This window comes from Peromyscus leucopus, chromosome 16_21 (genome assembly GCF_004664715.2).
Source record: "Peromyscus leucopus breed LL Stock chromosome 16_21, UCI_PerLeu_2.1, whole genome shotgun sequence".
NCBI classification, from domain to species: domain Eukaryota; kingdom Metazoa; phylum Chordata; class Mammalia; order Rodentia; family Cricetidae; genus Peromyscus; species Peromyscus leucopus.
The window spans coordinates 40,721,045-40,748,667 of record NC_051084.1 but is presented as its reverse complement, the minus strand read 5'-3'; the positions used below and the strand labels follow the sequence as shown (position 1 = coordinate 40,748,667).

At 45.7% G+C, this 27,623-nt stretch overlaps 1 protein-coding gene and 1 pseudogene across 2 annotated transcripts in view; one reads left to right on the top strand and one right to left on the bottom strand.

The window, feature by feature from the left end:
- Positions 1-27,623, bottom strand: part of Npas2 (neuronal PAS domain protein 2) — a 183,075-nt gene that overhangs the window by 78,710 nt on the left and 76,742 nt on the right. For both annotated transcript variants that reach the window (XM_037199782.1, XM_028865753.2), the window contains exon 3: positions 6,608-6,756. In XM_037199782.1, coding sequence (XP_037055677.1) covers positions 6,608-6,756 — 149 coding nt within the window. The remainder of the gene's footprint in view (positions 1-6,607; positions 6,757-27,623) is intronic.
- LOC114690802 lies at positions 13,809-15,159 on the top strand (annotated as a pseudogene).

Genomic DNA, 27,623 nt, shown 5'->3' with positions numbered 1-27,623 from the left:
CTGGTGGGAGAGCTCACGGGTACAGTGTGTGCTGCCCATGTGTGTGGCCCTGGGTTCTATTCCCTGTAGTGGGTAGCTGTTCCAGCTTTGCCCTGGAAGTACTACCCCCATTGAGGCTTCCGGAGGTGGGGCCGAGAGAGGACCCTAAACACCAGAGATCTGGATGTGCCAGCTCTCTTGGTTCCTGGATCTTGGATGCTGGAGGTAGACCAAGTGGAGTTCTCCAGAGAATATCACTGGACTGTATTCCACCTCTCCCGGACCCTGTAACCTAATCCCTTTACTTGTAAGTTACCCCACAAAATAAAGCTCCCTTTTAACTACATGGAGTTGCCTTAATACTTCACCAATAATTCCCAGCACTTCAATAAAAAAAAAAAAAGTAGAAAATTACAGTAAATAAAGCTGGATCTCTCACCCTCTCCATCATCACTGAGCAACAACTTATTAAGAAGACACTCAGTTGTGCCTCTGTGATACTAGGGAGGTGCTTGATTTATAACTCCTAGACTCAGCCTTCGGAAATGCTTTCAAGATCTGAGTTTACTTAAGACATTTTTGTTGTTATTAATCTACAGTGTATACAGTCTATATTATGATTGTGAAACGATGACATTGTTCACACTTGTCAATTGAATACTCACTGGTCCACTCAGGACTCTTTATATAGCTTAGCTCTTTTTTTTTGCCCTTAAAATTTTGTTCTATTATTAAATTACCTCAATATTATCACAGACACTATAAACATGATAGCATATCTATTTGTTTTTCCTTATTTATCCTCTATTTTAAACCAACATTTTCCCCACTTATGTTAAGAAAAATGTAAGAATATACCACTTATACCTCAGAGAATAAAACTAACCTGTTGAACAACTTCTTGCAGAGAGCAAATTGTTCAGGCTGAGAACCTGCTGGTTGTACATGGGAGAGATTTGAAGGCTGTCTTTTTTTAGCACTTTTAAGTGCTACACATTAAACCCAGGACCACATTCATGCCAGGCACATACTACCAATGAGTGACACCCAATACCAGCACCCATGATTTTGGCAATCTCTCTTCCATGGAGAGGGAGTGAATCCTCTATCTAAAGGTGTCTAAATGGATTCAGTAATTACTCATGAAGAAAGAGGATGTAGAGTGCCAAGAGATGTAGAGAGTTACGAAGGAGACTAGACCCTGACTCATTCCACCCATCACCAGTGTCCCTATGAGATCCAAGCTCCCCTGGGAAGTTTTCCCCCTTCTAAATGCCTGAAAGAACATGCTGCTGTTGTTGTTAGACAAAACTGGGCTGTCCATCATTTGCTGCTGTCTTCATTAGGGTTTCTGTTGCTGCAATGAAACACCATGACCAAAAAGCAAGTTGGGGAGGAAAGGGTTTATTTGGCTTACACTTCCATATCACTGTCCATCACTGAAGGAAGTCAGGACAGGAACTCAAGCAGGATAGGCACCTAGAGGCAGGAGCTGATGCAGAGGCCATAGAGGGGAGCTGCTTACTGGCTTTCTCACCATGGCTTGCTCAGCTTGCTTTCTTATAGAACCCAGGATCACCAGCCCAGGAATGGCATCACCCACCATGGATTGAACCCTCCCATCCATCACTAATTAAGAAAATACCTACAGACAGATCTTACGGAGGCATTTTCTTAATTGAGGTTCCCTCCTTTCAGATGACTTTAGCTTGTGGAAGTTGACATGAGACTAGCCAGCACAGTGGCCTTAAAAGTGTGCAGAAGAACTTCAAAGAGATTTTTTGGTAACTGAACACAGGAAGAGATCTGGAAGAGACTATGTCGGCTGTGAGACCATCCATCCACATCCATGACAAGGCTGCCTCACAGTGCTAGGCCGAATGATGCATACAGTGAAAATCATTCTGGGCAGCACAGAGAGGGTGCTGCACACAGTTAGGCTAGAGTTCCTCTTGGGGGTGTCAAGCTGATGCAACAGAGTGAGTGTTGAGCTCCCAGGTCTTAACACAAATCATTGCTGCAAGCTAAATCCTCAGAAAAGGGACCTTCCTCTCTTTTCTCCTCAGTTCACATACTCATCTGAAAAACCTTCCCAGTCAGGAAGATCAAACTTCAGAGTGTTTGCTCAGAGAGGAGCTTTCATTTATATAGCGGTCCATTCAAAGTTAATTGCAAAGGGAAATTAAAGTCCTCACTCCATTGGCACTTGATGTGACTGGTACCGTAAATTATGTGTAGAAGGTGGGATTAGCAAAGACATAAGGTCCAAGTGCTCCCTATAGGTAGAAATCTCCCCCAGAAAGGGTAGTAGTTACTTACTCCAGAAGCTGGATATCTGCTACACTTTCTAGATATCTTAGAATACATGTAAGCCAAAGGTACACTGTACCTTGTTCAGGCATGCAACAATTAGGAGGTGAACGTTTTATGTGGTGATATTTTATTTGTGCTGAAATGTGGTGATAGATATTTTACTTGTGCTTTAATAAATAAAGCTTGCCTGGAGATCAGAGGAAAGAGCCAGCCACAACACAGAAGTCATGAAATGTTAGCACACGCCTTTCATCTTATCACTTGGCAGGCAGGATCTCTGTGTGTTCAAGGCCACACTGGAAACAGGGCCAGGTGTGGTGGCACATGCCTTAAATTCTAACACTAGTTAAACATGGAGATCTGGAGTTCTGTACAGACAGGAAGTGACAGAGCTGTGGAGGAAGAGGAAGTAATGTAGCTGGGTGGAGAGAGCAAATCAGATGGCAGAACAGCAAGACATATAGGCGTGGGTAGACAGGAAGTAACTCGCATTTGGAAGCTGCAGAGTTGGTGAGGTAAGGTGGGCTGGTGACTTTCCCTAGTTCCCTGATTTCTCCCATGCTTTCACCCCTAGATCTGGTTCCATGTTTTTTATTTAATAAAACCATTTAGAAATTCATCTACAGTTCTACAACTATGAGTCACAACATAATAGAAGTGGGGGATGGCGGCAGGCATGGTGGTGGTTGGCTGTTAATCATAAGAACTCCCAGCCCTCCAAATGGTTTCCGAGGTGTTTTTCCAGCTTCCGCCATGCATCCACCTTTACTCACAGAGGCAGACATAAGGGTTGGAAATTGATGCTGGGGCAAAATTATACTTGATTGGCTTTATATACAGGAAGACAGTAACGGGCAGGTCAGCCTGGGCTGTGGAATACTAGTTCGGGTAGGAACAGGCAAGGACATCCAATATCCCTTGCTACTTTTAGAACGTATGGGCTTTTGTCTTACAAGAGATACTTTTGATACAAAAGCTCACTACAAGAAAATGGGGTCATATTCTTATTTTGATTTGGCTTGCTGCAGAGAAGATGCACGGATATTCCAGAACCAAGGTTTACCTCTTGGGAAAATAGGGATACTTGAAGGATTTCTGAAGAAGGAGCTGAATAATTATAACTATAACCTGGACTTCGTCATGTTTCCTCACCATTATTCTACTTTTACCTGCATGTGCAACACATGTGTAAATCCATGCTTTTAACCCTGCCTACACATTGGCATGACATGGGAGCTTTAAAAATACTGATGTCACGGGGCTAGAAAGATGGCACTATCTAATCTTCCAGAGGACCCGGGTTCAATTTCCAGCACCTATATGGTAACTCACAGATATCTGTAACTCCAGTCTCAGATGATCTGATGCCCTCCTCTGGCCTCTGGAGGCACCAGGCACGCATGTGGTCCTCTGACATACGTGCTGACAAAACACTTATACACATAAAATAAATAAAAAGTTAAAAGATAATACTGTTGTCAGCCTTAGGAGTCTACTGGTAAAGTAAGAGACCTCAGTCCGGAGTTTTACCCATTTCTGTATTAACTACTTTTATAGTGGCTGATTTCAAGTCACCAACATGATGCCAACTGGCTTGCCACAAAACCAAACCAAAACCAAAACAACAACACACCTCCTGAAAAGTTAGCAATCTCAGGGCAGGTGAGCTAGATCAGTTGGTGTGCTGAATAGGTTTATATCAACTTGACACAAACAAAATCACCTGAGAGGAGGGAACCTCAGTTAAGAAAATGCCTCCATAAGATTGGCTCATAGGCAGGCCTATGCGGCATTTTCATAACTAGTGACTCATGGGGGAAGATCCAGCCCATTGTGGGTGGGGCCATCCCTGGGCCGGTAGCCCTAGATTATATAAGAAATCAGGCTGAGCAAGCTATGAGGAGCAAGCCAGTGGGAAGCACCCCTCCATGGCCTCTGCATCAGCTTCTGCCTCCAGGTTCCTGCTTTGTTTGAGTTCCTGTCTTGACTTTCTTTAGTAATAAACAGTGATATGAAAGTATAGGCCAAACAAACCCTTACCTCCCCAACTTGCTTTTTGCTCATGGTGTTTCATCACAGTAATAGAAACCCTAACTAAGACAGTTGGTAGGGTTCTTACCTTGCAAGCACAGGTACCTGAGTTTTATCCTCAGAATTCACAAAACTATTTGGGCATGGGTGTGTGTGTCTGTGATCCCAGCACTGAGGTGGGAGGACCAGGCACAGGCAGATCCTCAGGGCTTGTTGGTCAACCTTCCTAGCTTACTTGGCAAGTTCCAGACCAGTGAGGGACTCTGTATCCAAAAAAGGTGGCAAGCACCTGAATAATGAGACTCAGGCTTGTCCTCTGGGAGCTACATGATGCACCACACCTGTGCATTCCTGCACACCTATGCGTACACAGGACAAATTAGCACTCTTTCCTTGAACTGGCATCACCAGGCTGCAGGCACACTGCTGGGGAGCCACTCCCCCAGATTCTGGGGCATCTTAGGTGTGGAGTGGGTTTTTCTCAAAGCTCCTTGGGTGATTCTCACAGGCAGCCAAGGTTGAGAAGCAATGGTCTGAGTGGATACACTAATTTGCACAACCACAGTGCAGCTATGAGAGACAGTTCTCCAAGAGCCCCAGGCATTACACCTTGTAGAGAACAGTAGAAGGTGACTTAAGTTCTCCTTTGCCGTGAGACTTCGAGGAAAGCACTGTTGTGAAGTTTAGAGGCATTGAAGGGAAGTGTGGCTCTCTGGAACCCTGCGCTAATGTAGGGAGAAAGTCACCATTCCACTCTGTTGCCTATGCCTGTGGACTTCACGTGTACTCGGGAGACGTAAAGTAGCTGTGTTGGTTTTTGGCCTTAGGCCACAGTTTGTTGCGAATGCACCCTACGCCCGTATGAAATTTGCTGTGGATCTTCCCTTCTTGTGAATGGGGAATCTCAGAAACGTGAGATTCTGCACAGATTCTGACGGCATGTAGGTAGTTGTCGTCGTGCAGGCAGGCCTTGCCTCATCAAAAGGCGAGGCTGGAGAGGCTCTCCTGGGGTCAGGAAGCAGCAATACTGCTGCCCTGGCCCCTCGGGGGTCCAGATTAGAGAATCTGGTCACTCCGCAGTGGACAGAGAACGGCATAAATGTCACCCTGATGAACTTGATCCCAGCTGTCCTATTTAACAGCTGTCCCGCTTCTCTGTGGCCCTGACCTAGTTCGAGTAATTTGCACAAAATATCTTGGCAATCAAACCAACCTGCTATTTCACTTGGCTAAAATGTTACTTAGGAAATAGAAGCACTCTGATTAAATTTATCGGGGTGATAGCGCTTGCCATGCGGCTTGTGTGGTCTTCCCCGACTTTTAGCAAAGGTAATTAACACTTGGTTTACTGTCTCTTATTGCATCTCCAAGATAAAGAAGCGCTTGTCACCGCTGCCATGCAGTCAACAGGTTAATACAATTCTCCAAGAGATAATGAAAGAGTCACATGCACAGTGACACTTTCCCATGTCCCAGCACTGCTCTCTGCCACGATTCCATCTTGTCTAAGAAATGTCCAGAGGAAAGCCTTGCTAGGTGACACTTAGAATTGTAATCATGTCCTCGGGGATTTGGACTTTCCTGATTTTATTCTGTTTGGTGTCACAGGCAAAAAAGATTTCTGCTTTCCTGGCTTTGTGAGTGGTTCCCAAGTCCTCTCAACTATTCTCTGACCTATTCATTATTTATTTTTGGCGGTGTTGCTTTGGATACTATTTAAGCGAGTGGTACAGTCGGGGCCATCAGTGTAAAGGGGTAAGAGCGAGCACCCGAGGGAGGATGATCAGAGAAAGACGCGTGTTCCAGGGTGGTGTCACATGGTAACGTCAAGTGGCAGGACGGTATCTGTCAGTGACGGGGAAAGAGTATGAATGGACCTCGAGATTCCAACTGACTACGATCCCCAAGGGCAGAAATGGCTTCAAGCATGCATGGAGGTGGAGTCAGAACAGAGGTCACATTTGGGGAAAGACAAAAAGGGGCAGGTACTGGGGGAGTTTCAGGGGTTTATGACAAAGATAAACACAGGGTGAGTGCCAGCTGTGCAGGCTGTGGGCCACCTGTCCCCCCTTGGGCTGATAAAGCATTTTGGAGACTATCTTCTCCTCAACTGGACCTAGGATTTTTGTTTTTGTTTTTTTGCAAGTCCAGAGCCTTTGGAGGAGAACTCATGAGTAACGAGAGGGACCTTGTGATGACAGATGGGATCCTCTGCCTGACAAACTCATCACCTGTGGGAAGGGCAGGGTGGAACAGACATGGCGGGAAGCTGCGCGAGCTTTACCGTTGTGTTTCTGCAAGAATCCGATAACCTTCTCCAGCACGGTCGTTTTGTCCATTTTCCGCGTGTTGCCTGGGAGCATGGAGCTGAGCTCTTTGATGAGAACATTGAACTGGTCCCGGCGCTTCTTCTCAGACTTGTTTCGAGAGGCTCTGGAAACACACAAGGCACAGGTGACTAGAACATTCCGCTCCGCGAAGGTGCCGTACCGCCACAGAGGCGCCTCCTCTCTCGGAGCGCGTTTCTACAGAGCGCACCCGATCAAAACGTCTCTCGTGGAGGTAATGTTGGCCACTGTTCAGAGCTGAGTAATGGGGCAAGAAACATGTTTTGCTAGACTTTTGGCCACAAAGAGAGACAGCATTAATAATAAGCAAGTTCTGACTCACACACAAAACCTTACATAGCTTAGCTCCACTGCCAGGCACTGCCTCTCCCACTCCACAGAGCTGTAAGCTCCAGGGAGCAAACTGCATGGTGTTTACCTAGATCTACTCTCAGGTCCCCTGATGAGACCCCAATCCTATTTTCTCCAGCCCAGAGCATCCAGCCTGATGCCAAGTCATGAGGTGTGGCTGGGTTTCCTGCTTGTACCGCTCATGCGCATGTCCTGGCCCTCGCCCCAAGAACCGCCATCTTGTTGGAGCGGTAACGCTGTCTCGGCACACTCTGTGGGCTGTGCAGATCCAGAGTGATATATGACAGACATTGCTGTCCTGTTTGCCAAGTGGTTGGTGAGTGGCGGCAATGCAGAACCCTCACTATTCAGCACGGCATGGAAGAGACTCAGACGCATATTACCACGTCAAAGGAACTGGTGTGCTGAAGCCAGATGATGTGTGACTCCAACTATATGACATCCTGGAAAAGGTGAAACGACCAAGGTGGTAGAGCAATCATGGCTCACTGTGGCTCACAGGGAGGGATGCATGAGCAAAGCACAGAGGGTTCTGAGGGCAGGGATGCTGCTGTGTCTGATACCACCGCGGCCGGCATCTGCCACCATACTTCTGCAACACACATAGACTATACAGTACCAAGAGGGAACCCTAACATAAGCTGTGGGAGATCACGACATGCCACGGAGTCAGCTGGAACAGGTATACCTACCACTCCATAGGAGGGCATGCATGGCAAGGAAATCTGTCTGTATGCAGACAAGGACTATATGGGAAATCTCTATTCTCCCCCCCGCCATTCATTTCTTTTCTGTGATCCTTGTTCTACAAGATGAAGTCCACTTTTCAAAGGATGCTCTACACAGGTGTCTATAGAGGAAATAAAAGCAAGACTGCTCAGGTTGAGGACCTCTGAGGAACCCCAGGCTTTGAAGGACTTAGAAGAGGGGATCCTAACAAGAGGAATAAGGAACACATGATAGAGGGATCCCCTCCCCAAAAGCTCAGGAAACAGCACTATGACAGAGCCTTGAGCCTCAGTGACACACCAGAGCTCCTTCCTTCATCAGCAATCCACTTTACTGGCTCAGCAGTTCAGAGCACTGGCTTTTCTGCCAGAGGATCCAGCTTTGATTCCCAGCACCTACACGGCAACCCACAACCAGCTGTACCTCCAGTTCCAGGAGATCTGACACCCTCTTCTGGCCTCCGTGGGCACCAGGCCCAAAAGTGGTGCACAGACATTATGTGCACACAAAACAGCCATGCACATTCAAAATGAATAAACAAGTAAAAACCAGTTAACTTACTCTGAGGTGATCCACGGCTGGGAAAGCTGCCCATCCCTCCCAAGAATACCCAAGATGAACTTTTTGCAGAGAACTAGCTCACTGATGGGAACAGAAACCACTATACATGGTCGGCCTATGGTCTAGGTACCCTAGGACCTGGGGGTCACAGTTCCTAGGGGAGTTAATCCCCTTATCAGAAGGCTGTTGGTCAAAGTGTGGTCAGGACTGAAGATTCCGGTGGACAGCGGCTCACCTCTCTTGGGCAGGTATTAACATCTACGGGTATCAGCACCCTTTCCTCAAACAGCTCCCCAAATACCCTTTCCCGGATGCCACCATAGTAGGAACCACCGTGTTTGCCTCCAACATCTGCGTCATTTCCAAAAAGCATTTACAGTCCAGCTCCCCTGATTCTATCTCAGGCGGGGCTATTTCCTGACCACGTCTTAGCAACTCTCCAAAGCTCATCTCAGGTGCGCGATCCCTAGGCTTTTCTAAGCGTCCTTTGTTCCTCTGATGTCTCCCTCCTTCTTGCCTGTCCTTGGGTTTTGGATTAAGGGATTCCTGCACAGGTCTCATTTCCGACCAGGCCACTGTCTTCTTGTCACAGAGCAGTGGCAGCTGTGGTGAGATGTGCAGGCTCCTCATTGCTACCTTAGGGTAAAAGGCCCGTTGTTCAATGCACGAGGCAGAAGAAAGGGGCCCTTTCACTTGCTGAGTGGCTGGCTATGTATTATAAATCATTTTTAGCCTAGATTTTAAAGAGTGACATGCAACCTCCTCAGCCAAAAAAAGCTCTGCTCTTGTCCTAGTTCGCCCGTTATAAATTATTTGTGAGCCGATAACACCCAGCTCATTATTGCTCTGTTCTCGTCTTCAATGGGTGTAATGACGATGAACATGGCCTGGCAGAGAAGCCGATGGAGGCTCTTCTCGTTAGTGACAGGAACACAGGCTTGTTTCCATTGGCCTCCGCCTGGGATGCACCGTGGCGCACACTGGAAATCGGTCAATGTCAGCTGGATCTGCAGCTCTGAGGCAAGAGGAAGCCAAGAGCCTGGGATGACCTTGTTTCCAGTAATGAGCTCTGCTTCTGCTAAGGATCCGGAACAACAGGTTGGATGACACTGGGGCACTGGGCCTCTGGGATTTTCAAAGGCATTATTGGCATGCCATGAACTGCACCCATATAAAGCGTGCAGTTTAATGAATTTTTGTAATTGTTGACTGCCACAAACACAAGAGAGACAAATGCTTCATCTTAGGGGACTTCCCCCCTCCTTCCTTTTGTTCCCTCCCCCCCAACTGCAGCCACTCAGGTTTGCATTTTCTTGAATTTCACATAAATAGAATCCTAAGAGTCTTGGACCTTCATTTAACATAGCTTTTGAGACTTCTCCACATTGTTGCACAGACTGACAGTTCTACCTTCTGCTCGCTAGCATTTTGTTGTGATACGCCATGCTTGAGATGTCTCCAGTTTGAGGGTATGATGAATTGGGAGTGTAGAGGTGGCTCAAGCCTGGTTTGTGAGTTTGATCCCCAGGACCCATACGGTGGAGCGAGAGAGCTGACTCCCACAAGTTGTCCTCTGACCTCCATGCATGTGCATACTTACATACATACAGTATCAAAAGAAGTGTAACAACAATAATAATAAAATAACACCTAGCCAGGCATAGCAGTGTGCACCTATAATCCCAGTACTCAGGAGGCTGAAGTTAGATGACCATGAGTTTCAGGCTGGCCTGGGTTTCATAGCAAGAAGCTGTCTCAAAACATCAAACAAAACAAAATAACCCTAAACAAACAAACAAACAAAAACAGGGCTGGGGAGATGGTTTAGTGGGTAAAGACCTTGCTATACAAGTGTGAAATCCGGGGTTAGATCCCCAACACCCACATAAAGCCTGGAAGGCATGACAGCTTCTCTGTAATCCCAGACTCAGGAGGTGGAGATAGGGATCCTTGGAGCAAGCTGGCTAGCTGGGGTAGCCATTGGCAAACTCTGTGTTCAAGTGAGAGATTCTGCCTCAATACATAGGGTGAAGAGTAATCAAAGAAGGCACCTAATATCAACCTCTGGCCTCCACAAGGATGTGCACACACGCAAACATGCATACACACATACATGTGCCTTAACTCCCCCTCCCAATACAACAGAAACAACAACAACCTCTAAATAATGCGGTCTGAACATCCATATACATGTGTTGAAGCAGCTTCAGGGATTTATTCTCTCGGGCAAACACAGAGGCACAGAGCTGTTGAGTCATTTGACAAATATGTGCCTAACTGAGACAACACAGTATTGTCACATGAAGTTGGCTATGGCTGTTCTTCATTTCTGTCAGGAACAAATGAGATTCCCACTTGCTGCCATCTTTGCCAACACTTGAGACTGTCAATTTTTACCACCGAAGTACGATTTTATTGTGGCTTGGCTTTCCCTTTTTCTGATGACTGGTGACATTGAGCATCGTTTTGAATGCTTTATGGCCATTCATATATCTTCTTTAGGAAGAATTATTCAATTATGCCTTTATGAGCAATTGTGTTATCTTATGGGGCAGGGGAGACAGAGATAGATAGAGACAGCAGATTGGAGGGTATAGGATATGTCTCTGTTAACACATACCCTCAGGAAGCTCAGCCTTTGGTTTCTGAATTCAGATTCCAGGCTAACCTTTTGTGAAATGTCCATCATCTTGAGGAGTTTGAATCTGGTTATGTGGGTCTCATTTCTTGGGTTCTTACGACTCAAGAGTTGCTATGTAGTTCTTTACATACAGTTGCATGCCGCATGATGTTTCTATTAACAGCCAGATCACACACATGGCAGCAGGCACATAAGAGTTCAACAGAGCAGGAAAGTTGTAGTTGCCTGTTGACCTCACAACATCACAGTTGAATGAATTACTCATGTGATCATGACAACACTGGTGTAAACAAACCTACTGTGCACTCAGGCACCTAAAAGTACAGCACCAACAACCATGTGGAGGAACTAATACTGATGAAAACAATCATTGGTGATGTCACTGGCTCGTGTATTCACTGCATTTTAAATTATCATAAAGGCAAATACATCTACTTCTGAAAACATGTTGCTAAGGAACAGTGCACGTGTTACATTGGTAGCAACCACTTCATACGTCTGTTTGTCAAGTTTCTTGGTGGCATCATTTTCTTTTGTGCTTGGTTCAACCTCATGGTGTTTTGTTTATAGTAGCCCTAAGAACAGTAGGATATGGCATATACATACATACACATATATATGTACACACACACACACACACACACATACACACACACACACCAACAGCCTAGGTGTGCTGAAGGACGTGTCATCTGGGTTTTTATGGTATAGTCTATGATGCTTGCAGAGATGAAAAATCCCCATATGATTCATTTCTCAGAGCCTATTTCTGTTGGTAAGTGGCACGTGGCCATACTGAGTTTTCCATCCTTACAATGACCCTATTAGGTAGGTATCATTCTTTTTTCATTTTTCAGGTGAAGAAGCCAAAGCACCGAGGCTGTGTGACTTGTCACCATCACACAGTGGGTCAGGGGCAATGCAGGCTGGCCGAGACATCTGCGTGAGAAGCCCCACACATTCCTGCCTCTTTCTGCAGCTCCCCTAAACCACGCAGCAGCATCTGCTAAGAAGCCACATACCCCCTATTCCTGGAGCCCAGAGTTGAGAGGGACTAATGCCCATGGTTTGAGTTTCATCCATAGCATAGGAACGAAGCACATACTCTACAGAAAACAGCATTTCAGACAGTCTGTGTTCCCCTGTCAGACTGGATATTATAGAAAGCTAGGAGCAGAGCGTGACTCCAGCTCCTTTCCACTACTGTGGTCACCTATGGTCAACCGTATTGCTCTTCAATTAGTATTTCCATGTTCTTTTAAAAACAGTTAGGATAGCCTATCTCTGCCCTGGAAGTCAGTCATACTATGACGTGGAAATGTAGGTACAAATAGCAAGGGTCTGTTTCCAGTCAGAGACCTGAACGTCCATTCAGAACTGCGGTTTCCTGCTTTGGCAATGAGCCAGGTGATGTTTCTCTCACCCTGAGCTCCCAAGCTGACACTTAATAGGAACAATCTTGGTATAATAGTATGGAGAGGTGTTGGCCCCCTTAGGAGGTGGGGACTAATGGGAGCTTATTAGGTCATCACCCTGGGAAACGGTTAAGGTTAATGCCTGATGGGAGTGGGTTAGCTACCACATGAGTAGGTTGTTATGAAGCAAGTTTGTTTTCTTCATTTACTCCTGTTCCTCCCCTCATGCAGACTCAGTCACCCACCATGAACTCCTCACCAGAATCTTGCTCGCAGACTTCTGAGAATGTAAGCCAAAGGAACCTACTGTGGGATGGTCTGTATGTCAAATTGCTCTGATTGGTCAATAAATAAAACACCGATTGGCCAGTGGCCAGGCAGGAAGTAGGTGGGACAAGGAGAGAGGAGAATTCTGGGAAGTGGAAAGCTGAGGTGGGGAGACACTACCAGCCGCTGCCATGACAAGCCGCATGTGAAGACACCGGTAAGCCACAAGCCACGTGGCAAGGTATAGATTTACGGAAATGGATTAATTTAAGATATAAGAACAGTTAGCAAGAAGCCTGCCATGGCCATACAGTTTGTAAGCAATATAAGTCTCTGTGTTTACTTGGTTGGGTCTGAGCGGCTGTGGGACTGGCGGGTGACAAAGATTTGTCCTGACTGTGGGCAAGGCAGGAAAACTCTAGCTACAGGAACCATTTTTCTTAAAGACTCTAGTTTTCAGGCATTTTGTTATAACAGGGCAAAATGCACCAACACTCACCCCAGTGTGTCTTCTTAGGATTCTAACACAAGAGAAAAAAAGGCTTCCTCAGACTCACAATTAGAAACAGGAAATAATATCATTCCATCTTGTAATGAGGAAGAGGCAAAAAGATAAACAAGTCTTGACACGTGACTCCAAGGAGGATTTATACTTTGGCTTTTGAGCTTGGAGCAGGGATATGTTTGGGTAGTGTTGCCAGTGTGGTACAGTTTGGGAAAGCAGTCAAATGAATACCCGAGTCTACCCAGCTTGGGCGGTATAGGAACAGTTTTAAAATGAGATTCCATGTACATTAGGAAGGATTTCACCCTCTTCACCAAGAAGGAAAACACTATGACCAGCCTCTTTTCATCTCAGCTCTTTCATGAGGAAAGAGGTGTTGATGAAGTCAGTCCTACCTGGAATGTTTGGACACAGGAACCCATCGGAAGAATTTGCCACTGAGGCAAGCAAAGTTCATCTTTAAATATTCTGTTTCCTACACTCAGGAGAACTGATGACCCAGTTCACGAGGCTTCCTGAGAATAACAGTGATTAGCCTTTGATCCCACAGCCAGAGAATCTAGATGTTCCAGGGTCATCAGTGACGTGGCAGTAATACAGGGCTGGGTGACAGGAGGAAGAGATTCCTGTTACAGAGCACCGTTGATTATCTTTAATCTCAAGCTTATGGATGTTATAGAATATAACTTCCAATCTAAAAAGTATCCAGATGGCCAAGACCTTTACAGAGGGCACAAAGCCAGACGGGCACTCCTGTACTTCTATTGCCAGGTCTGATATTGACCCCTAGATAAGAAATTCCCCCATGAGTATAAGGCAAAGACCAAGCAGCCCTCCTTGACTAGCCTACTTTGTCCATGCTAGGCCATCTCAAAACCAGGACATACAGGAATGAGAGAAAGCAGTGTAAATACTGTCACAGGTTGCTAAAGAAAAGACCCGGGAGGCGACGAGCAAAAGCTCGGGCATTAGAAGTTTGTATGTGTGGGGACCTCACGGAGGACTCCAGGATGATGCTGTGGCAGGTTTTGAATATAACTATTACCCTGTGCAGAAAAGCCAACATCAAGAAAAGGATCGACGATGTTAAGTGGTGAACCCTCAAAGAACATGCAGGAACTGTTTTGTTTTGGAGGACAATGTCGAATACCCAGACCTAGATGGAGCATTTATCTTCTACAGCTGTCACCGCTTCATCAAGATGGACAAGAAAGACAACCCATAGCTGGAGGGGAACATGGCACATGGCTGAGTTGTTCCGGTCTCTGATGTGCACCATCTGGTCCCAGAGCACACACACAATAAGCAGGTTTTTTTGCTGATGCCAAGAAGAATTGGGCACCTGCTTCAGGCAATGGGGGAACACCTGGCACATTATGGGAAGGATAGCGCCATCACCCAGAATGGAATCATCAGGTTCTGGGATGAGTTTGGCTACCTCTCTGCTACATGGAGCAGCCTCCATCTGGTGAGCCACATTTCTAATGCCAGAGGGCTGTGGAAACCCTGACCACGACCATTCAACTGTGATTTGTGTCTGAAGTGGATGACCCTCCCCTTCCAGCTGAGTTCAGTAGGAAAGTTTGCTCTAGTCCCTGGGTTTGCTCAAGGAACCATGATCTTGAGCAGGACTAGTGTGAGGCTTCTGAACAGAAGCGGAAGACCCCCTGGGGATGTTAAAAAGGATCCAAAGACAAGGAAAGAAGCAGAAACAGCTGGTGGAGAAAATTCACCAACAGCAAGAGATGTTGAAGGCCATACTCAACCACTCCCAAGCTGATGTGAAGAAATTACCTTTTGAAATGACCATCAGATCTTCCATCGAAGAATCTGTGCTGTGGAGATCGCTCTATATAAATACAACACTGATTGGCCAATAGCCAGACAGGAAGCATAGGCCGGACTAACAAAGAGGAGAATTGAGGAAACAGGAAGAGAGTGGCCTGCCAGTTGCTGCCATGACGAGCAAGATGTAAGGTACTGGTAAGCCACGAGCCACGTGGCAACTTATAGATTAATAAAAATGGGTTAATTTAAGATAGAAGAACTAGATAGCTAGAAGTCTGAGCTAGACCAAACAGTTTAAATTATATAAGAGCCTGTGTGTTTATTTTATAAGTGGGCTCCGGGATTGGTGGGGTTGGTGGGAGCTGGAGAGAAAACTCTCCAGCTACAAATCTGTGTGGAGACTCAACATCCTACCAACTCCTTTACTGGCAGTGACCAAGAATGTTCTGAGAGGATTTCATTCTACACAAGCTCCTGTGACAACCAACCAACTCTGAAAGGTTCCTGTCACCAGTAGTGCCCAAAAACTTTCTGCTCTGATACCCCAACTAGAGGCCAGTACCTTCAGGCTGTGCCAGCCACCTGAGGTACCCACCCTAAGGCTTGAAAAATTCTTCTGTCAAGACTGAACTCTGGCTTACCCCTTTAGTGGAGACCATCACTGTCTTTACTCTTCAATTTCAAGAGCCTTCAGGTAAGCTCTCAGATAGTTAGGGGAAGAGGACCCAGCAGACTCAAGAGGGCTCAGAAGGATAAAGGGTGCATGTGGAGGCAAGGTGTGTGAACAGGGAGTGTGATACATAGACCATGTCACAGTTATGGAGGTGGCAGGAACATGGTACTGTGGCAGGTAAAGTCTAATGATATGCCCACAACCAATGGGTGGAGAAAGTCAGTGATGACTTTTGGTTGGTAAAGCTGCCTCCAGAGTATCAGAGGCCTAGCAGGTAAAAAGAGGGTGAAGGAAGAAGAGTCCATGGTGGTCCAGCCTTGGTGGAGACTTCTGCCTCCAGAGCCCTCTGCCTCCAACTGTCTCCACATGAGTCTGATACCACTGCTACAAACATCATTAACATCATGGTCCAGCTTCTTTAGGATTGCCTAAAGCAGTATTAGGGTGCTCCTGCCTCCAAGTTTCCCCATCTCCAAGGTGTTGAGTGAAGTCAGAATTCACTATGAATTCAGAATATCTTTTTCTTTGAAGAATACTTCAAGTCATAGGAGACAGGGCTGCAGGATCTGATCTTTCTGCCATAGCTGTGCCACATTGCTCCAGAATCCGCCCTTTCTACCAGAGCTGTGCCAAATTGCTGGCCAAGGCCTTTGAGATGATCCCTGTACACATTCCAGCTAAATCTCAGTGAGATGAGCTGAGGACCAGCATCCTCACTCCCGCAAAAGGGCAGGAGGAATCTGGATCCATCTTGGGCTTACTCCCCACCAGAGAGCTTAGGTGGTTTAGCAGGCTGGTCTCATCCCAGCCAGCCCAAACTTGACTCTGGCCCTCGTTCCACTATTTTCATATGTATCACCAGCTTTGAGAATCCTCCAAGCTGTAAAAATGAGATCCAGCCATTTGGGCAGAACATTTGGATGAGTCTGAGACAAGGTGTCGATGGAGTATGTGACTAGAAACTGGTGAGAAGAGCAGGAGAAGGCTGGGAGAATGCAACTAGGGTGGTGGTGAGCAGACAGAGGAAGGGCTACGGAGAGTCCTCTACAAAGACCACACCAGCATTACTCCGCAGTACTATCGCTGTCTGTCTGTTAATTCTCCAGTGTCAGCCCTGACACCTGCCTTGGGGGCTGCAGGCTTCAGGGGTTTCTAGATGAAGGTGTCTCTGTCCAGTTTCATTTGCCTACATAAGTATCTTAGTCACTGTTCCACTGCTGTGAAGAGATGCCATGACCACAGCAGCTCTTATAAAAGGAAGCACTTAACTGGGGCTTCTTTACAGTTTCAGAGGCTTGGCCCATTGTCATCATGGCGGGGAGCACGGTGGCTAGTATGGCGATGGAGCAGGAGCTGAGAGATGCATCCTGATCCACTGGCCACAAGGGAGAGAGACACACTGGGCCAGGTGTGGGCTACTTAAAAACCTCAAAGCCCACCGCCAGTGACCTACATCCTCCAACAAGGCCACACCTCCTAATCCTATCAAAGAGTTTGACACCTTGGTGACTAAGCATTCAAATATATGAGCCTTTGGGGGCTATTTTTATTCAAACCAGCACAGTAAGATAATACTGATGATAGACTTCTTTTAAAATTGTAATCTTGGAAGTAACATAGTAAGAGATTTTTGGGGCAGAGCTCCATATATTTCGCAACATGGTTAGCATGAAGAGTTTGGCCCAAAACTCCCTCATCTGCCCTACCCTCTACAACCTGACAAACCCTGTTGTCTTCTCCACCACTACGCTGATGGTCCCCAACTTCTGGCCTGGTATGACTTTCCCTTTACAATGGTGTGAAGGTGATACACACTCACCAGAAACTGGACTTTGAGGTTTGGATTTCAACATTTTCCTAGCTAGTGACGTGTGGCAAGATCCTATGTTATGATATGGCTGTGAGCCACAGTTCTGTGAGCCACAAGGGGAAGCAACTGATGCCCTACAGCATCCTTTGTGGCCAAGCTGAGATGTTCTATGGGTCCGGTATGCTGCAGGCATCTTAACTTTCAGGATTTCCAGCTTACCAGATTTGCAGAACATAACCCCATTGTAAGCTGAAGAACATCTGTACTCTTAGATAACAAATACTGGCAGGCAGCATGCTACTTTATGCTCAGCAGGAAGGAGATTATGGCTGGTATTGGAAACCTAGCCAACTACACATGACTAGTGACGTCATAAATCTTACAGAAGAACCTACTAATGACACCTTCTTAAACCAATGTAATTTCTAACTGTATTCTAAATATCTATTCTTATATCTACAGATAAGTGTGGCTCCCATCCCTCTTATCAAAGAAGCTGCTCTTTATGCTAGATAGAGAGCATTACAGAAAAACACAACCGATCAAAATGTAAGGAGAAACCGACCATGGGGTGTGCAACCCAAATTGCACCATGTACAACGTAACCCCTACACTAAAGGCTCAGGGATCAATGCAGAAGTGTGAGGGGGTGTTATAAGGGTTTTAAGAGTTGGAGCACCAGGAAGTCTGCTGTGAGACTGTGCAGTCTAGCTATGACAGGGAAGCTACCCCCATGACACTCAACAACACAGCTTCCTAAACAAGACCTGAGCAATGAGAATAACAGTTAACGTGCCGATGTAGCTGGGGGGAATATCATGTGGTCCCACTACTAGATGAAGAGCCACAGGTATGTAACAGCTTCTGAGAGAGGAAGAATTAGTCTTTATCAGGAGTTAGCTCCCTTATTAGTTACCCAATGTCAGGTAGTCATCCCTGAAATCATATAATACAGGAAATAGGAAACAGACCCAGCAGATTGTATTTGTATTTGTGTATATATCAAGTGTGTGTGTGTAATAATAATAATAATTAAAGAAAATGAGGCTATGGATTTGAGAGGGAGGATGGAGGGGGACATTAGAGGGGTTGGAGGATGGAGATGAAGGGGAGGTATATATAATTATATTTTAATCAAAAGTTAAAATACTAATTTTTTAAAATTTATATGTATATCTGTGTGTGTGTGTGTATGCCTTCAGAAGCCAGAAGCGGGAGTCAGATCCTCTGGGGCTAGAATTACAGACAGTTGTGAGCTGCCTAATGTGGATGCTGGGAACAGAGCTTGGGTCCTTGGAAGAGTGGCAAGCAGGCATGATCACTGAGTGATTTCTGTTTTTTGAACTTGGCTTCTTCTGCCCGGCACAATGCCTTTCAGAGTCATCTGAGTTGTGTCCATGTCTTGATCCTTCTTGCTGCCAAGTACTCTTCTACTGTGTGAATGGACAACACAGCTGGCTTGTCTCCCCACGGGAGGATAGATGTGGCTTCCAGTCTGAGTCACTGTGGATTATACAGTGGACACAAACACTTGTTTCTAATCTTTCAGTGACAGTCTCTGTTTTCTGAAGTGAACAGTACAGGAGCAGGAGAGTTGGACCTTATGGAAGGTGTATATAGTCACCTTTATAAGCAACTGACAACCCCTTCTCCAGAGTGGCCATTTTTCCTTCCCACCAGCAATGTACAAATGAGCCAATGGTTCTCCGTCCTCCAGGATTTAGTATTGTTGGTTCTTATATCCCAACTCTCCTAAGAAATGTTATGGTCTAGATTTGCATTTCCATATTGCATAGCAGTGTGACACACTCGTGTGTGTGTGTGTGTGTGTGTGTGTGTGTGTGTGTGTGTGTGTACATGCATGTGGATGCCAGAGCAGGATGGGCTGTCTTTTTCTATTTTTCTCTGCCTTATCACCTTGAGACAACTAAGCCTGAAATCCATTGTTTTGGCTAGGCTCACTGGCCAGGGAGTTCTCTACCCAATCTTACCTCTCTGCTCCGGTGCTTAGGTTACAGGCACTCACAGCCATGCTCAGTGTTTACGTGGGTGCCGGGGAGCCTAACTCAGGTCCAAATGCTTACAGAGCTAAGCACACTTATCTAAAGGAACCCTTTCTTCAGCCCTTCATGTACTTTTCTTCCGTTTGTGTATCCTCTGGTGAAGCACTGTTCGGATTTTTACCTTCTCATTACAATATGGTGTGTGTGTGTGTGTGTGTGTACTGCCCCCTAGACACACACACACACACACACACACACACACACACACACACACACACCGAGGGGGCGGTATTGTGTGTTTGTTTTGTTTTGTTTGGAGACACAAGGTCTCGTTATGTAGTCCAGGTTGGTCTCACACTCATAACCCTCCTCTCTCAGCTTCTGAGAGCTGAGATTACAGGGAGGTGCCCACCCAGTGGCTCGCTCATGTTTTCTTTCTTTTTTGAGACAGGGGCTCTCTATGTAGTCCTGGCTGTCCTGGAACTCACTATGAAGACCAGGCTGGCCTTGAACTCACAGAGATCTGACTGCCTCTGCCTCTTACGTGTTGAGATTAAAGGGGTGTACCACCACGCCGGACTCCGTTGTTTTCTTGAGGAATGTTCTATCTGCATTCACAAGGGACATGGTTTAGTTTATTTTTTCATTTGTTCAGTGCTGCCCTCATAAAATAAGCTGGAATGTATTTTCCCTCTTTCACTTTCCACACAGGACTACATAAAGAGGGAGGTATTTCTTCCTTCAATATTTGGCAGAATTCAGAATTCATCAATTAAACCATCTGGATCTGGGCTTTTATAGTTCCCATTTGTAAATTCAAATCCATGTATCAGAGAACTCTTCGGGCTGTGTTAGCCTGTGAGAGTTTTTTTGCTTGTGGTTATTAAATAACTGGTCCATCCCATCTGAGTTCTTGAATTTACTTGGACACAGTTGGTCACAGAACTTCCTTATGACTCTTTGAATGCCAAAGAGCTGTGTAGTAGTGTGTCTTCTCTCATCGTCGTTGTTCCTGGCAATTCCTGTCTCTTTTGTGGCGTCGGTCTCAACTAGGTTTGTCAGTTTGCTTGATTCAAGAATCAGCTCTCTGCTTAGTCAGTTCTTCACCATTTGTTGTTGGTTTATTTGTTTTGTTTTACTTTCAAGTTTGTTGACTTGCGCTATTCTTCTTTTTGAAGACAAGGACTCACTATATGTCCCTGGAAGGCCTGGAACTCACTATGTGACCAGGTTGATCTTGAACTCACAGAGATCTGCCTGCCTTTCCTTTCCCAGTGCTGGGACTAAAAGCATGAGGCACCATGGCTGGCCGTGTTTAGTCTACAAATTTATTGTGTTCAATTTCTCTTCTCACCTCTTTATCTCCCCTTTATCCCCCACCCCTACGGTCAGTGTGTACAGACCGGAAGTTCCAGCTCATTGTGGGTGGGACAATCCCTGTGATGGTGGTCCTAGGTTCTATAAGAAACAGGCTGAGCAAGCCATGAAATCAACATCCAATGTCTTTCTTAATTGCTTTCCACCTTAGTTTTTGAGACAAAGCCTCTCATTAAGCTTGGAGCTCATCAATTCAGATAGGCTGACTGGCCATTGAGATCCAGGGAGCCACCTGTTTGGGCCCCTGACCTCCAGTGATGGAGTTATAGGTCCCCGGCTTTTATATAGATGCTAGCTAGGGTCAGGGTTCTGAACTCAGGACCCCATGTTTCTACAGCAGGCTCTTTACTAACTAACTGAGCCATTTTCCCAACCCTTGCTTCTATTTTTTTCTTTAAAAAATAGTGTGTGTGTGTGTGTGTGTGTGTGTGTGTGTGTGTGTGTGTGTGCACCCATGTGTGTGCAGTACCTGAGGAGGTCAGAAGAGGTCTCTCAGAATTAGAGTTACAAGCAGTTGTGAATCCCCGATATGGAAACTGAACTTAGGTCCTTTGCAACAGGAGCATCTTAACCATTGAGCCGCCATCTTTCCAGCCCCTACTTTCTTATGGTGGGAGTGGAGTTGTGGCGGAAGACATTTTCTTTTTCTAACGTGGGCATCTCCTGTTGCAGGGTTCTCTCTAGGCACTACAGCAGCTGTACCACACTACACCTGAAATGCATTTTCCCATTTCTTCCAGCTAGTATATTCTCTAATATTCCTTGAGACATCCCTTTTGATCTGTGGGTTACTTAGAAGTTTGTTATTTAATTTTCTAAGCTCCAGAGATTTTTTCCCCCCTCTTTTCCTAAAATTTTTCTGTTTCTAATTTAATTTTGGTTCATTTGGATTTCTCTACATTTGTTTTATGAAGCAACATTTGGTCTATCTTGGTACATGTTCAATAGGTACTTGAAAATCAGATCCTGATATTGCTGTGTGGAGTGTTCTATAAATGTCAATCAGATTCTGTTGGCTGCTGGTACATTTTAGCTCTTTGACATCTTTGCCGCATTGCAGTTCACTGGTGTATTACTGAGAAAGGCATAGTGAAGACTCCTCTGGGTTCTTCAGGTTGGGCTGCACAGACTTGGAAGCACTTTCCTTGGAGTGTGCACACATTTAGAATTGTTATCTGTTCTTGGTGAATTGATCTTTTATCTTCATGCAATGTCATCCTGTCTTCCTGGTACTAGTTCGTGCTCTGACATATACTTGGTTATCACTTTGGCTTTCTCTAAATTACTGTTGGTGCCATGTATAATTTTCCGTTTTGCTTTTAACCTACTTAGAGGATTAAGTTTGTGGTACATGTCTTGTGACAGCATGTATTTGTGCTGCTTTTTAAAAAAGCCCATTCTGCTTGATGGTAAGATCCTATTGCTGAAGACATCAAGTGCTTTGGTCACAGGACTTAGAGAAATCAAGCTTCCTCCCTGATGACTCGAGTTCATAGCACCAGAAGGAAAGAAAAGCTGTCAACAGTCTTACACAGTTGTCAACTTTGGGAGCTACAATAACAACTGACCTGGCAAGATATGCCCATGGGTGCAACAGTGTCATGAATATTATGGGGGTAACCAACCACTTTCTGATTGGATTGAAGGCCCATTCCACAGGAGGAAACTCATGCCTGGTATTGAAAATATGAACCCCAGGGCTGGGGAGCTCACAGGCTCCATAGGGGAACCTACTGCTCTTATTTTGCTAAATGGACACTCCATCAAACTGTCTTCTAAACATGTCTCTCTATGCCCATAGATGAGTGCAGTTTTCAGTCCTCATCAGAGAAGCATCTTTGTTCAGTGGGTGGTTAATACAAAGATTCACAACAGGTCCAACTGCAGAGAATGAGTGGAGAGTGATCAGGCATTAATGGGACATCTGTTTCATACCCTCAAGGGTATGCCAAGGCTCAGGAAACATTTCAGAAGAGGAGGCAGAAAGATTGTAAGAGCCAGAGGTCAGGAAAGTCTGGGAGGGAAACAGTGTCTTCTGGTTATGACAGGGCTTTTTGAACTCTTGAACTCAAAGACCAACCACAAGAACACTGTAGAATAGATGGGTGAGGGGCACATGAGGCCCCATCTCTAGATGAGGAGCTGTTAATAGTTGATAGCTGCTAGGTGGAGAAGAGTTGGTTTTCTTTGGGGATATTGTGCTGCATAGTTTTACATCAACTTGACACGAGATAATGTCATCCTAAAGGAGGGAACCTCAATTAAGAAAATATTTCCATAAGATGGGGCTGTAGGCAAGCCTGTAGGGCATTTTCTTAATTAGTGATTGATGGGGCAAGGTCCAGCCCATTGTGGGTGGTGCCATCCCTGGGCTGGTGGTCCTGGGTTCTATAAGAAAGCATGCTGAGCAAGCCATAAGGAGTAAGTCAGTAAACATTACCCCTCCATGATCCCTGCATCAGCTCTTGCCTCCAGATTTCTGCCTTGATTGAGTTCCTGTCTTGACTTGCTTCAATGATGAAGAGTGATATGGAAGTGTAAGTCATATAAACCCTCTCCTTTCCAAGTGGCTTTTTGGTCATGGTGTTTCATGTCAGCAATAGAAACCCTAATTAGGACAGGTATGATCCCTGGTAGGCTGACCCATGCTTCCATAGATGAACCCGCACACATGCATATATAGGCAGAGCTAACTGGACTCAATAAGTTATAAAAATAAGAGAGCATAAAGTTGGAAGGTGATACGGGGTAAAATTCAGAAAGCATTGGGGAGTGGGGGTGAATATGAACAAAACTGTACACATGTATGATATTCTCAAAGACTACATAAAATATTATAATTAAAAATATTGCCCCGGAGAGATGAGTCAGGGATTCAGAGAGGACACTGCTCTTGGGAGACCAAGTTTGTTCTTAGCACCCATGTATTCAGGTAGCTCACAAATGCCTGTAACTTCAGCTCCAGAGGATCTGATGCCTCTGATCTCTGCCAACACCTGCACTCTGCGCATACCCTCACAAGACACATACACACCTAATTAGAAATCAATAAACCTAAAAACCCCACTGGGCAACCTCTGTGTCATATTTAGATAATCTGTATTTAATGGAATAGCCTGCGGGCATGTGTGTGTGTGTGTGTGTGTGTGTGTGTGTGTGTGTGTGTGTGTGTGTTTGGGTTTAAGGTATCATTCTATAACCTATTTTTCTGTTCGTTCATTTACTCTTTTTGGCTGTTGCTCCTGTTCATCTTTTCTATCTTCTTTTGAATTATATAAACATTTTTTAGTACTTTACCTAGTGTAGTAAAAACTCTAGGGATTACACAATGGAAACTTATTTTCTCAGCTCCAGCTTCATGCCTGTGAAATTTTACGCTGTGTAGTTCTCTTTATTTGCTCTCCCACTTTGCCGTGTATCTGCTCTTTATGTCCTCTGTGGACAGATGCTAAGCCCCGAATACACTAGGAAATTGTGCAGTTTGAATACGTCAGACATTATTATCTCTCCCTGGTTAGCTGCTATTTCCTTCATTGCTCTCTTTACTCCTCATCCTCCCCAGTTTCTTTCTGATATTATTTCCTCCTTGCTAGCGTTACCTTAGCAATTTTTCCCTTGCGCGGCTCCTGACAGCATGGTCCCCTCTCTTAGATATCAGCTTCACTTAGCATCATCCTTAAAGGATATTTTCATTGGATATAGAGTTTACAATAAACAATTTTTTCTTTGACACTTAAAAAACACTGTGCCACTTCCGGGTGCTTCTGTGGCTTCTGAGGAGGACTCCACAGTACTACTTTTCAGAGCTGTCCCACATGGCCAGTCTTGGGTTCCAGGTGGAGATCTTAAAAAAGGGGGCCATCTTAGAGATTTAAGGGGCACCATTAAATCTTAAGTAGGTTGTGGAAGAAGATGTTATCTGGGTTTCAGGGCAGAAAAGTCCACACAGGGTAAGATGGGTCAAGTTGGTACCACCTGAGGTGAAGTTGGGGGCCTCACTAATGATTTCTCTGCAGGGTTGGCAAGCAATCCAGAGTAGCTGCGAGGCATTTCCTCCCTTCTGAGATGGTACAGGGCATCTTTACTCTTAGCCACCATTTTCAGAAAAAAAACGTCTGCGTCCCAATGGGAAGCTGGCCTAATTTCACGGTGACTCTTAGTTAACACTCACATCATTTAACTCGAGTCTGGCCCTTAGCAGCTTGTCACTAAACTCCTCAAAGGAATGGCTAGCCTTTTCCAAGGGACGACAGTCTGTTCAAGAAGGTGGACTTCTGGCCATCCTTGATTAGTTGGCATTTCACTGAACTCATTGAACTTGCTTTGAAATAAATTATCTTTTCCCTCAGATGCCCCAGAGAGGTTCTGGGTTTCCCTGAGCTAAGACAACCCCAGGTTTCCAAACCTTCCAGGCACAGATTTCTGATGGCAGTTCTCTTTAGTCAAAAGAACAGAACCCAGCAAGGTAAGAGCTAAAAGGCCCCAGAGGAGGGAGCCCCCTTTTCCATTCTGCTGTTTACTGGGCCACGGGAAGAATTAGCATTCTGCCTGCAAGCATAGTTCTACTTTTCCCTTTGTTTTGAGAACAGAATCACTCATCTGGAAATTACAGGGTAATAGAAATGAGTCCCGTGTCCTGTTATCGTCCCTGTTCTTTCCATGCCTGCTGCCGCCTTAATCACCATCCAAACACACAGAGGGAGGAAGCCTCAAAAATGGCTTACTGTCATTTTTATCCCAGGATGGAGCTTAGGATAACATACATAAAACCAAGTCCAAAGCCTAGGAGAGGAAATCACAGCACAATCCGCATCCAAGACGCAACTGGAGCAGCAGCACAGAACCCGGGGCATGGTGCCTGCGGGCGTGGCGGTCCGCAAGCACGCGTGGACCCAAAGTCGTCGGTGTTGGCCACAGCCTTTGCCATTCAGACTTACTTTTTTTTTTTTTAATAGCCAAAGAAATCGTGTACATTACATGAAACAAGATCAGTCTGTGAAAACTCAGTCGCCTGGGAAGGCAGAGCTCACATATCGTTCACTCGCTCCCCTGGCTTTGCCTAACAGACTGCAGGCTCCGTTTCCTCCTTTATGATGGTTTCCATGATTGCCCCCACTCCACCCCCTCCCCAAATGTTCCCATTGAAGGCAGGATCATGCTACATGCCCTTCTACTGTAGCATTCACTTGCTTACTGTATGACTCGGTTAGCAAAATGCAAATGGATGGTCCCAGTCACGGGTCCTCATCCTTTTCCCCCACCTGGGAATTGAGAGGAAGCGACACACCTGGGCGTAGCTGACGCTCTCCTTCACACATGGCTACCTCAGTGCAGGGGTGGGTACAGAATTCTCGCTTATCCTGTTTGAATACCTCCCCTTTGCCCAAACCACACTGAGACTAAGGCTTAGGGTCAAAGAATAAACAAGAGTTCAGCTCACATTTCAGATCCAGCAATCTCTCTATTGAGAACCCCAAATACCAGCTAATCTTGCCTGACACTCTTGATTCTCTGGAACAAAACACAGCAAAGCCATAGCCCCCTCCTCCTCTTCACCTCAACTAAATGCCTGGGGTTCTGGAAATACCTTCATAGCCAAATGGGAAGAGGAGAGCATATATTTCTTCAATACCAGGTCAAAAATGAAGCGAACATCCAGCGCTGTTAGCAACGAGTGAAACAAACAATTCCACAACACAGGAAACCTGTAGACACTTGTGTTCTTTGAGCAAAGCAACCGCCAGCACCTACTGTCCCTGTCTGTCCCTTGAGCACAAAGCAAGGCAAAGGGAGCATCTACTGGGAGTGTGGGGGGGAAGTCAGGGATACGGAGATTTGATCCCTGGGGCGACTGGTGGGCTGTGTAATCTCAGCTCCTAAGGCTTCTCTACTGTAGTGTAGGAGCAGTAATAGCCCACTTTACAGAGATTCCATGAGAATGGGAGAGGATCTGTGGTCGGGTGACCCAGACATACCAAGGGGCCTGTACCTTAGCTGTCTCATCAGCACCATGGATGTCGAGCTGTGCCAAAAGCTTACACACACTGAATGCCTGGGGCTGTCTCAGAGGGAAGCTGTGACTTTTGTCACCCCTATTTTACAGTAGATGAACCTGAGGTTAAGGGCAGTTTAGTGGCCTGTCCAAAAATAGACAAAAGAGAAGAATTAAAGCCAGCTCTGTATGATTAACGGCTATGTCTCTGTCTCTCTGTCTCTCTGTCTCTCTGTCTCTGTCTCTCTCTCTCTCTCTCTCTCTCTGTCTCTCTCTCTCTCTCTCTCTCTCTCTCACACACACACACACTCACACACACACACACACACACACACACACACAGCAATTAATTTGAATTACAGAGACATACCCCTATACAAAATGGCAAACTGGGAGCTTCATTATTCAGGGATTTTTTTTTTCCCCCAAGACAGGGTTTCTCTGTATAGTTTTGTTACCTGTCCTGGATCTCGCTCTGTAGACCAGGCTGGCCTCGAACTCACAGATATCCACCTGGCTCTGCTTCCCGAGTGCTGGGATTAAAGGCGTGCACCACCACCACCACCACCACCACCACCACCACCACCACCACCACCTGGCTATTCAGGGTTCTTACATCTCTCAACCACACTGTTTCTCTTTTGACCTCTTGGATTCAAAGTTCATGTTTTAAGTCTTCCCAAAAGAAGGCAGAGCAGTAGATGGTCCTGAACACATGACAGGCAATTATGGTGATATTTTATCTGTGTACCCCAATAAAGTTTATCTGAGGATCAGAGGAAAAAGCCAACTGCTATAGTAAACATAGGGGTCAGGCAATGGTAGCACACACCTTTAATC